The sequence below is a fragment of the Dermacentor variabilis genome, chromosome 1 (genome assembly GCF_050947875.1).
Source record: "Dermacentor variabilis isolate Ectoservices chromosome 1, ASM5094787v1, whole genome shotgun sequence".
In the NCBI taxonomy this organism is placed as follows: domain Eukaryota; kingdom Metazoa; phylum Arthropoda; class Arachnida; order Ixodida; family Ixodidae; genus Dermacentor; species Dermacentor variabilis.
This window is the reverse complement of record NC_134568.1, coordinates 213,479,652-213,492,459: the sequence shown is the minus strand read 5'-3', so window position 1 is coordinate 213,492,459 and position 12,808 is coordinate 213,479,652. Positions and strand designations below refer to the sequence as shown.

At 46.7% G+C, this 12,808-nt stretch overlaps 1 protein-coding gene across 1 annotated transcript in view; it reads left to right on the top strand.

Moving 5' to 3' along the window:
• Window positions 1-12,808, top strand: part of LOC142592682 (uncharacterized) — a 207,761-nt gene that overhangs the window by 34,325 nt on the left and 160,628 nt on the right. Inside the window, exon 4 of the mRNA XM_075704251.1 lies at window positions 2,720-2,827. Coding sequence (XP_075560366.1) covers window positions 2,720-2,827 — 108 coding nt within the window. The remainder of the gene's footprint in view (window positions 1-2,719; window positions 2,828-12,808) is intronic.

Sequence of the window (12,808 nt, the reverse complement as noted above, 5' to 3'; positions counted from 1 at the left end):
GGAATCAACCCACATTTTTGAGCACCGTGACCGCGAACACGAACAATCCCCACCAACTAGAGGCTAACAGCTTAGCGGTAAAACGTGGCAATAAGGTACGGGGTTGACGTGGTTTTTGCGGCACCAAGGAAAGTGAGTGGCATCGGCGCCGCTGTTCAACGAAAATTATAGAAAAGGATTTGCCTTTAGAACAAAAGGGCGGCGTTAAGCACAAGTTGGCATTCGTTGCTTGTAGAACGTGTGTGGTGTACCAGTGTACCATTGTCATGTGGGAGCGAGTATATAGGGTTGACGGGGCGCTGCATCAACATGCGTTTGAAAGAGCATGAACCGATCAGTAAGAATGATAGGCTGTCGCACATCGGAGCGCATTGGTGGCACATGTGGCTGCGATTCTTTTTTTGAGCAATGAACTGTCATTCACCACCATAGTAATCAACTCATGATGGAAATAGTATATGCGTTCCGTATTTGGAAAGCAAAATGTGTGTGTATCAGTCACCCTTCGGTGCCATTACAGAGTAATTGAATTTGCATCATAGCACTGACATAGATTAGACAGAATCATGCGTGCATAACGTTGACGTCTAGGCCTATGAGCATGCTCCCGATTACAGTGCCAGGCTTCTTCTCGAATGACGTTCTTGGAGTGCACGTGCCGTGATCGTGTATAATATGTGTGATCATTTCAACAAACTTCTCAGTGGCGACCCGCGCCTGTCGTGTCCTCTTCGCCTCCGTCCGTGTGGTCTTGCGCTGCTGTACATTGCATGAAGCACCTTAGAATACATGACGCCTTTTATCGCTGGGAGATTAGTACGCCACGCCAAATACATTGCAAGATAGGAGAATGGCCACTGCTGTATATTTTACTCCGTTGCCCGGAAGTTGCCACCTGAATTCCATACCGATAATAATGCAGGTTAAGACGCCTTAGCACAGCGTTACGGAGTTCTACCGTTACCACTCCAGGCGGGCGCCAGATGAACGCGCGTTAGCGATACCGTCCTGCTCCTGTACCATTATAGCACCTGAGAGGGACGGCTATGACAAGGATATAGTGTGTTGAGAAAGTACTTACCCTTCGTGCATCACAGTGCGTGTCAGCGTGTCACTCGCAGCATAATTGGCACCTACCTGAATCACCGAGGTCGAGGTAGAAGACAACAGTTGAATCTGCTGCGCTTTGTGTATTTCATTTATTTATTTCATACATACTTCAGTCGGAAGACCAAGCAGGAAAAGCAAAAGTGAACATAAAAAAAGACGTAAATGCTCTTTGTTTGAAGAAAAAGCTACACAGCTACATAACATCAAAAGTATATGCGCACAACGAAAAGCATAATAAATAAATAAAAAATAATGATTAATCTGGTTGGAAGCGAGAATTGTACAGCTCAATAAAACCACACATTGGCAATACCTAGAGCTCATGAAGGCGTTCAGAGCCCGATCACTATGTGAACTTCGTGCAGAAAGTATCGGCCTAGTCAAAAGCAGGCTACTTCTTTCGCATCAGCTTCTGCATGCATTTTGGGACTCTTGTGTTTTTTTGTTTTTTTGACCAGCTGTGAGTCTGCAGCTTCAAAGAACTTTTAGTCTCGCTTCATTGTAATCGTGTCCTTTTGCGTTTTCGGATAACAATACGCAGTTTCACCCGAAAGTCGAAGCATCGATTGCGATAGCAAAGTACCAGACAGATACGAAGTAAGGATAGTACTTTTATCAGCCGTATCAACTTGTAAACATTCGCTTTCTAACTAAATTAACAAGCATGGTGTGTCAGCGCGCGCAGCAAACATGAAAACATCGAACCCGATGACTGACTGCGGACACTTGCTGTCAAAATTCTGGCGTGAGGAGGCGCGGCAGCTGCAGCGAGCGAAGTGACACTCGTGCTGTCTATAACGTCACCGCAAAGCGAGCGCCGAGAACACACAGCACGCACAAACTACGAGCCGCCTACGTACGTAGACTGCCCCAACGCAGATAGCTCTCAAGGTACGGCTGCGCGACCGCGCGCAGCCGCCCCATGCGCAGTTGCAGCCGGAGATAGCGCCGCCCCTCTCCTCCCGCCGGCGCCTCGCAACGTTGGGGGCCTCGCGCGCGGGAAAATACGGCGCACTTTCTCTTCGCATTCGTCCCTTTCGCGCGGGCGAGATTGAGCCGCCAATCGTCGGCTCCCCCCGCACGCTTTCACTCGCACATTCAGCGTAGGGCGCGCGGCTACGGTGTTATCGCCCTTGGACTTAATACGGAACATCACGGCGACGCCGACGGCAGAAATGCGCTTGGAAGGCGAAGGCGAATCATGCCTAACCCTCATGCACATATAATTTCTAGCGTGTTTTAGGCGACACTGATATATAAAATTCTATTTGACTGCAAATTAGAAGTGTTGGAAATCTGCAGTTTGTCATGCTTTTCTTGTCCACTGAAATACTCTGATAACTTTGCTTACTAAACCTAACGGTACATTTCTGTGGGAAAATCAAACATCCTTCAAAGGCTTCTGTTTGTAGAAGAAGGAAAGGAAGATCCATGTAAAGAATCAGAAGGATTGTCATCTTGACCATCGGAGCCCAACAAAAGACTGACTGCACAACTACAGATACATAGCTGCAATCACGCCACGGCCTCATGTGTACTTTCAGCATTGCACACAGATGGCATGCGAAATCTTGTGACTCATAGTGTTTCACCTCTCTGTCCTACGCAGTACTTGCTGCACCATGGTGTCGGAGCCATCTTGTACCTGGGCGGCGCTGTTACAACCTTGGTCAGCTCCATGTACACGCAGACCGATGACATCATTCGAACGGCAAGTGTAAGCACTGCACCATACTCTTGCTCTTTCAATCTTGTGCAAATTGTAGTGACCGTATACTCGTACAAGCTAGTGGCATCAAGGTGTGTGTGTATACCCATGTGCATATCAAACGCAAACACACCTTTATTGTGACTTAAAATTGTAGAACTCTGCTGAAGTAAGATAAAAATTAGCTTTGGGGCTTTGGAATCATTTCTAGAAGGCGGGGGGGGGGGCAAGAACGTTTGTGAAAAAAAGCAAAAGCGAATTACAACAATGCAGTCGTTTACACTTGCCCATAAGCGCACTGGTGCCATCGAGAACCTCATTTTCTTATCATATGCGTTTAAGGAGATATCGGTGCCTTTGGGAAGTGCCCGTTTCTGTTCTTGCCCGACGTGTATACTTACTCTTTTGCCTACTGGCTTGCGAAGCTGAGGTAAACTGTCTTGTACGCCGGGTGGTCGTAGAGACATTGCTAAGTCACGCAGCGTACTGTAGGTGATTCCACTGCACCATCGTGGATCGAATGTAAATTGTGTGGCACCAAGTTGAAGCCGCACCTGCAACCTCTATAGACTTCAGACTCTGCCCAGGCGGCGCTGCGGAAAAACCCGTCACCAGCGCCCCCATCGCAGCCTTGGAGCGAACTGAGTTGTGCAAGGAGAGCTGTCCGCAAGCGGAGGTGCATAGGCCACAATGGACCCTTCTCTTTCGTTTGTGTTGAGGCACGGTTTCCTAAAAATCAAGGACCTGGAAAGCTTCTTCCGCCCATCCACGCTTCGGAAAGGAAGCTCAGCAGGGCGAAAGTGCGTGTACAATATAAAATAAAATCTCAAGTGTTACTTCGGCGTGCTGCAACTCGCAAGTACAGAGAACATCAGGTTTGTCTATAGGCATATCAGCATAAAAATCTAAGCATTTCAAATTTGTTCATATTGAATATATCCTGAACACAAGACTTAAGTATCTCCTATATTTTTATGTATTTTATCGTAATGTTTTGTCTCGCAATTATTTACAGAGAGTAAATCCTTTCATAGCCTTTTCCAGGGCAGCAAACAGAAAACGTTTTCCAAGGCAGCAAACAGCGTGCGATCATAACGAAAGTAAGCTTCCTACAGTGCCTACGCGCTGCATCTTTCTTTCTCGCAGGAGCTACAGCATCGCTCAGTACCTTAATTTGAAATTTTCGCAGACGCTTCGAGCAACAAGCGCGCATAAATAAATGTAAAGAAACGCGACATTTTTTTTCTTTCCACACGTGCGTTACTTCGCAATTACTCGTCCAGTGCTCCTACAGCAACTTTTACCCGCCGTGGTTGCTCAGTGGCTATGGTGTTTGGCTGCTGAGCACGAGGTCGCGGGATCGAATCCCGGCCACGGCGGCCGCATTTCGATGGAGGCGAAATGCGAAAACACCCGTGTGCTTAGGTTTAGGTGCACGTTAAAGAACCCCAGGTGGTCAAAATTTCCGGAGTCCTCCACTACGGCGTGCCTCATAATCAGAAAGTGGTTTTGGCACGTAAAACCCCAGATATTATTATTATTACAGCAACTTTATTGCTCACATTTAAAGAACGCAGTCTAGCAGGCTCAGCACATTGTGAAGCGTGCTTGTTGTATCGGCGCAGGACATGCAAAATAGCGAAAGTAGAAATGAGCTCGCGATACAACAATGCTCTAGAATAGGATTTTGAATTCATAAACGAACCAAAATGTTTGGTTAAGCTGACCTGCCAAATCTCTCCGTTCCACTTGTTGAGTCAAGCGGAGGCGAACGTCTGTTAAAAGATGGAGATATCGATGGCACATAAGCAGGATGGTTCGCAACGTTGTTTTTTTCTTTTACCAACGAAGTTGCGGCTGCAGATTCTTGAGCTTTCGCTTGGTTACCACGGTCCTCCGTCAGGGCTACGCAACACAATTACAGAAGAACAAAATTGTCGCACTTTCTCATGCGAGCCGCTGTGTTGTGCGGAATGCAAGTAATCCGATTACCCAACAGGTTGAATGGCCCGTATCCAGCGCTCTCGCCTTTCCCCTTCATACGATCGCGATGGAAATCGGTAAAACGGAACGTTGTTATTCCGTCCTTCACGTTCATGGCAATTTACAACACAACAGTAGCGTCGATTGCGGCGTTTCTTCGTAGCGCGCGGAGCTATCGCGGTTGCCGTCGTTTCCGCCATCAGTCTGAAGAGTGAGCCAGCAAGCGCTTTATTTATTTATTTATTTATTTATTTATTTATTTGAGTACCCTAAGGGCCCATTAGGGCATTACATAGGGGGGGACGAAAAAGTTCAAGCATGAGTGAAATCTGTACAATGTAAATATATGAAGGCATTAGGAACCATAAAAAACATCTAGCAGAAGCAAACAAAAAAAAGAAAGAAAGAAAGAAAAGGGTAACGAAATTTATACAATGTTTAGTAGTGTGAAACACGCATAAGAACCTAGAATGTGATGCAAACAATCAGTACCCATCGGAACACGATGGGTACTCAAATCAAATAAACGTTTAGGTAAACAGCCGACACAGATACATAGCAGATGAAACGGAGTGAATTTTACACAATGCCAAGCACTTTAAAACGCTGTTTAAATAAATATTCAAGAAAATGTGGGTTCTGACAGGTTGACACACTCTAAACAGGTTAGTAGTGCTGCATGAAATGATGATGATTCCGTAAGCGAGACAATGTTTGCAGGTAGCGAGTTCCATTCGGCAATAGATAAAACGAGAGGCGAATTTTGATAAGCGTTAGTCCTGGCAAATATAGGTTTTACTTTATGAACATGGTCTGTGCGGGTAGAGATGTGGGGAGCGGGAAGAATATGGGCTCGAGCGAATGCAGTGTTGCTGTGGTAAAGGCTATGGAAGAAGGTCAACCGTGATAATTTCCTGCGCATGCCAAGTGAAGGGAGATTAAGTAATTTCTTTAAGGCGGACACACTTTGATATCGCGAGTATGAAGTTAAGATGAACCGCGCAGCTTTATTTTGAACTGATTCGAGTAGGTTCGTGAGATTAGACTGATGGGGGTGCCAAATTATTGACGCATATTCTAAAGAAGGCCTGATAAGAGTACTGTATGCTCGAAGTCTGGTATCTGTGTTAGCAAGGTGTAAGTGACGTTTCAGGTAACCAAGTTTTTTGCATGCTTTTGTGGTGATGTGTTCAATGTGAGCATTCCAGCTTAAATTGGAGGTAAACAGGACACCCAAGTACTTGATTGAAGATACTGAGTCAACAGTAATACCGCGTATTGCATATTGGTCAGAGGTAGGTTGAGGTATCGAAGCAAATTTTACGTGTTTAGTTTTGGCTATGTTAATTTCCATCTGCCATGTGTCACACCAGCCAGTTAGTTTTGTTAAATCAGACTGCAACACAGAGATGTCGGCAGGGCAGCTTATTTCATTATATAAGACGCAGTCATCTGCGAAGAGACGTATATGTGAGGTAATATTAGTTGCGATGTCATTTATGTATATTAAAAATAGCAGTGGCCCAAGGACGGATCCTTGAGGAACTCCCGAAGTGACGTGAGTGCGGTTAGAAAAGCAGTTGTCGAGACTGATTACTTGAAATCGGTTCGTTAGGAACTCCTCAATCCATCGCGTCGTGTTGTAGTTAAGCTGTAGGTTTCTAACTACGCGCCCGACTAGCGTTTCTACGCGCCCGACTAGCGTTTCTACGCGCCCGACTAGCGTAGAAATTCATAGCTCTCTGTCTGGGTGTTAAACGCGCAAAACACTCGCAATATGGACCAAAATCTAGTCAAATCGTTGTTTCGCAGTCGCTAGCTGCATAGGCAACTTATCAGGGGAGTCGGGCTTCGCACTACTCAATTACTGCCTCTTCGCGCCGGCAGGTGGCGCTACGCGTCTTGCCAAACTCCAGAGGCTGACGTCTATAGGTACTCCACAAGTTTTTCTTCACTGCACTTCAGATTTACGTATTTCTTTGAAGATATCACCTCGCGTATAAAGCGTGTTTCTTTAACGGCTTCATGAATAAGCCAGCCGTCCGCAGGCATGCTGAAAGCCCTTCGGCTGGCCAGATGACCACACTGACGAAAAAGCTTCTATCCTTGTTCAATCGTCAGAAACATGCTCTGTGCATAGCTCAAAAGGCAGTCTGTCGTGACTGAGCTAGCTATTTATTTATGTCTGTGGACGCACTCAATAGTTCCATAATTTACGAGACGACTATTTTCCAAACCAGATTTACATACTTCTGAAAGCAGGGCCTATATGAGAATCTGTGGCGTTAGCACTTCTTTCGTTCACTCGGCGGGCTTTGTGACACACATGGGTAAAGTACCACGACCCCCTATGCCATATCTTTATGCCTTTGTAAGCGCCTGGCTTTTCCGGCTGACAATTCTGCATACTCACTGGGCTCTCCGATGATCACGAAAGCCGGGGTCTTGTACCGAGGTCTTCCAGGTAACATCGAGCCAGCCCGAAACAGGCCACTACCCCAAAGTCAATAGGCGCGTAATTTCACACCGGAAAATCCTGCCAGCGACGGGAGTTGCAGAGCAGGCACATATAGAGAAACCATACAGAAGCCTTGTAGAGAAACGGGCGCACGTAGCTGTTGATACAGGGTGAACATAGCCATGAACTATCTAGCGTGAAACAGAAGGAACGCAAGACACAGGCACACAAGAAGATGGACACTTGAAGTGGTCAACAGTGGTTGAACGAGGGACGTCCCACGGAGACATCGTTTCGATACAGAGATTTGTCTTTGTCCCTGACGTAGATGCCAACACATGTTGAGTGAATTCGCTGTTGTCTCTAATTCAGTTGCACGACAGTGCGAGGAAGCGATTTTTCTACTTGTGTAGCAACGCACGCGCAATGCGAAGACGTGGGATCGTTCCCTAACTGCAACAAGTTGCTTTTTCAGCCACTTTCATTGCCATTAATTTATCATTCTTTAAATTCATTTAGTTCGTACAAGTAATTACCCCCTATGTTGTCCTTGGGGTCTTTGTTGGCTTCCTATGATATGTGTCTGAGTCCCTCCACTAGACATGTTATTTTAACATTCGACTTCATTTTAGTGCGGTCGCCAGTCTTAGGCGTACTTATTGTGAAACTTGGTATTGATCTATAAGAAAGTATGACGTGAAGATAGCAGCTACCATCATTTGAAATGAGCCCTAAACAATGTAATATTTTAGCAAACACGAGAAAAGAAAGCTATACCTGTAGAGGGCTGGGGGGGGGGGATTATGAATATGATCAATAGTCGATTCGTTAGCTTTCACAGAAGAACGGGAACAAAAAGGGGAACGAAGCGTAGTTCGAAAATCAAAATGACAATGCAGCATGGCGCAACCTTAGACTGCAGCGAATGTAAAGCTACTTCCTTTCTTACGTACCTTTGTACCGGCCTTGAAGTAATGTCACTGCGAAGCACCGCATGCTGCAGCCATCGGCGCCCTTTCCACCGCTGTCCAGCATTTATGCTATTCTCCGCGATTGCGTGTACAAAACGACCCACACTATATGAGACGCCACTTGCTCGTATACTTACCCAACAAGTGCCGGCTTTAGATGGTAAAACACCACCAAAATGTAAGTACGTGAATAATGGCGCTACGCCCAAGGAGCCGTCGGACCAAAAGGAAATTATTTTTACGACCAGCGCGTGTGGGAAGACCGCATTTAAATATTCAAACTATCAAAAAATTCTAACGCGGTGATGACGCTCAGCGCTGTACAGCGTAACCGAGGTTGCGAAACAAGGGAGCGCTCATTAATAAGCGCAAATTGCGCAGAGCGCAGCTTATATGTATGCAGCTTTTTTTCTTTTTGATTTGGTGAAGACAGACAGCCAGGAGCAAGTTGGCCTGTCATACAGGGTGCGTCAAATCAACCTTGACATGCCATGTTAATGCGGGGAAGCAAGGGAATAGCCTTCGTAAAAGAAGCCTAATAATAATAATATTTGGGGTTTTACGTGCCAAAACCACTTTCTGATTATGAGGCACGCCGTAGTGGAGGACTCCGGAAATTTCGACCACCTGGGGTTCTTTAACGTGCACCTAAATCTAAGCACACGGGTGTTTTCGCATTTCGCCCCCATCGAAATGCGGCCGCCGTGGCCGGGATTCGATCCCGCGACCTCGTGCTCAGCAGCCCAACACGTAAAAGAAGCCTAAATAAGTAGAGAGGTGGCGTGTAAGAAGTACAGCCACAAAATATATCGGGATATTTCACTCGCACAATCTAATTAAAACCTAATGCAGCGAACAATGTTAGGCGAGTAGGCGTGCCAGCCTCACAGAACACCCAGAAAACTACCAAATAGAGCTTGCGTTGCAGAGTGCGAGTTGCCAGTTTCGGGACAATTCGCGTACTTTCGCGTATATACTGCCGGAAAGTTATGCGTTTTTTTTTTCCCAAGCCATAATGTGACCTCAAAGAAGAGTGTTGTTAAGGGGCCGTTATTCACGTAGATGTAAGCTGCTGTAGACACAGGACAACGTGAAAAGGACGACGGCATGACACAGCGCAACCTGCTGTTTAGTCATATTTGTCGCTATAGGGATCTAATAAGTATGCATGAAAACTGCCGCATAAGAACACTCACCACCGGCGCACATCAAAGACCAGAATAGCCACGTTAACAGAATAGCAAACATTCAGAACAAAAACTTGTAAGTGATACATAATTCACTCACCAATAAATTCCCGCAGACGGGCCGGATGTGTCGGCACGTCAGAAACACATTGTGAACGCGCAGCCTGACGTTTCCATTGCAACACAGAGTGAAGCCTAACAGACTTTGCTGACCGTGGTCTGCTGTCTTGCTAAACACAGAAAATAAAAGTACGCGGCCGGTAGTCGGATCGGACCTCGATCTTCCGGCAAAAAAGCCCGATACTCTAACAACTAGAACAACTTTTTTCATTTTTTTTCTTCATGGCCTGCCATGCAATTCATACTATACAGCAAACGACGATACGCAGCGCAGGCACGCTTATGTGACGAGCATTCCTAAAACCGTCAGCCCTGCTGGGTTGACAAAGTCTAATCAAAATTGAGCCATGCGGAGCTGTACTTCCATTTTAGGTATCCAGTCTGGTGCACATGTCTGCACTGTGGGCACTTCCAGGAAGTGTGGCAAGGATTCATTAAACTACTTCCGCACAAATCGTGCGTCAACATCTTCCTCGAGACACATATAACCTTTGCATATATTTATCCACAATTATATCGGCCCAGCAGGGGCAGACAGAATCAGCAGCCACGCCAAACTCAGGAGGTTAGGCAAATAAACCAGTTTTTATACATAATTCCGTGGGGGGAGGGGGGGGAGAAGGATGGGAAGAATGAAAAGTAGGGAGACACTGTAATACTATAGAGGGTGTTTAAAATTAAGCTGCATGGTTTTCTTAAAGTTAGGCACTGGGAGACACGCGAAGACCACCTATGCAAATAAGTTATCTGGCGAGGGGGACACAAAGTAAGATCATAATTATCGCTGTAAGCAGCCCAATTAACTAAAATTGAATAATTAACGTTTTGTTGACGGCAGTAACTCGGTACGTTTGTGTTGAAAATTTAGAGGCAGTCGTGTTCCTACACAGTATCAGTTGGAAGAATTCTTCTGGCGTGTCTGTGCTCCGAGATATCCGACTGCAAATTTTAATTGTCGTTCGCATGATTACGCATGCACGAGAGTGAGGATCGGCGCATGGATCAGCTGGCAAATTAAAAAATCGAAGTACCCGGAACCGCTGTCGTAACACGCGACCGCGCAGCCTGTAACGATGACGAAAGCTGCCGTGCCGAGATAATGGCACGAGCGGAGAAGCCGGAGGGCAGCGCGCGTGCGTAATGGTGGCTAGACGAGCGGGCATGGTCCTTGCCTGGGCTACGCAAATAAAGTGACTGCTGATTTTCAAGTACTGTAAGTTTTATTGAAATCAAAAGCAACAACTGCACTGCACACCGCGCTGTCATATCTTGATTTCGCCAGCCGAGAAGGGAAGGGGAACAGTTATCATCTTTGCCAATGCCTCCGCCTCGTTGTCAGATTAAACGCCGCACGCGACAGCCGCGTCAGATCAGGAAGGAGCTTGGCGCCGATCCTCACTCTCGTGCATGCGTAATCATGCGAACTGCAAATAAAATAAGTAGCCGGATATCTCGGAGCACCGACACGCTATAGAAGAATTCTTCGAACTGATACTGTGTAGAAACACGACTGCCTCTAACTTTTCAATACAAACATACCCAATTACTGCAGCCAACAAAATGTTAATTATTCAATTTTGGTTAATTGGGCTGCTGACCGCTATAATTAGCATCTCACTTTGTGTCCCCCTGCCCACATAACTTATATGCACAGGTCTTCTTCGCGTGCCTCACAGTGCCTAATATTAAGAAAATCATAAAACGTAATTTTGAACAACCGGTATATTTCCACATTATGTGCAGGATTTACACTTTACCCTGCGTGGCCTTTTCTCTTAAATTCCAGTTATTGTGTGTCGGTATGCGACATTTAATACAAATATCAAAGTGCAAGATTCGGCACTCGCCCATTGCAAACTAATTTAAACCGGACGCTCGTCTGGTTGACGAGCCTGCAGTAGACGAGCTGAGCAAATCATTTCTGGTGCGGGAAATTCGACGTTCTGTATACAAGTAATTGTTAAGTGAAAACACGTTGGCTTTGCACAACGTGTCGTGGCGCATTTCAGATAGCAGCCGCGGTTTTTGAAGAAAGTGAATGAATTCTGGATTTTTACGTGCCAAAACCCCGATTTGTTCACGAGGCACGCCGTGGTGGGACTCCGGATTAATTTTGACCACCAGGGGTTCTTTATCGTGCTCACAATGCACGAGACACGGGCAGTTTTGCCTTTCGCCCCCATCGAAATGCGGCCGCCGCGGCCTGGATTTAATCCCGTGACTTCGTGCTTAGCAGCGCAACACCATGGCCGCTAAGCCACCGCGGCGGTTTTTTTTAGAGCGCAGCTCTGTGAGGGCGCCCGTTCCTGCGGCGAGTGTCGGCGTCGGCGGCGTGGCGTAACCGAGCGAACGAGCACAGAGAAAGATGAAAGACGTGAGCCGCGAACGACGGAGACTAATGAGAGCGGCCCCTCCAGTGACGTGCGGGCGCGAAATTGGTGTCATGCGGACCCGCCCGACCGCTCGATGCGTGGTCATATCTGGTCTCAGCCGGACCGCTCGTTTCGCACTATCGTCTGCTCGCGGCAGCTCTCGCTTGTTTGGTTTTATTGGTTTGGTCTCGTTAGCGCTTGTTTCGATTGCCCGGTTTTGCGATTATTTTGCGGTCTGATTTCATACTCGAGGCGAATTGTGTTATTACTTTCTGGAAGCCACGCGACGCCAGCGATCGCACTCGAACCTTCGGCGATTCATGCACAATAGCCGACGCGCTTGACCCGCAGATTAGATGTTCGACTATTGCCGACTCTGCTACATGTCTCTCTAAAATTATTTCCCTCAATATATCGCGTAACAAAAACACGTATAGAGCTGCGCTCAAATTTCCCATAAGGGAGTATCGCAATCGTCGGTAAATTTCTTCGATGAAAGGAACAAAAGCTTTGACATATTACGAATATACAGGGACTGAAGAAGTCCATCTTCCTTACCTCTAAGTCCTGGTCGGCACCCCGTTCATAAACGTGCCCGTGCAAGCGATTTTTTTTTTGTAATGCTAGAGTTTTTTATTGACAGAGCGCGAGAATTTAAGCGTTCAACCTGATTTCCATATTGGGCATATTTAGCGGAACGTTTACGGTTTGCTCTATACTGAGACCTCTGTATCCTAAGCATTTGCAGCCGAAGCGATTGCGCCTGTGTGCTCGAGCCGGCAGCGGTCTGCTTCAACGCTGCCCCCGATCCGCTATCAGCGGAGCGTGTGGGTGCCTCTACCTGGCTTCTTTATCGTTCAGCAGCCAAGGTTACTGTGCGTTGCTCGCGTCTGTGGTAG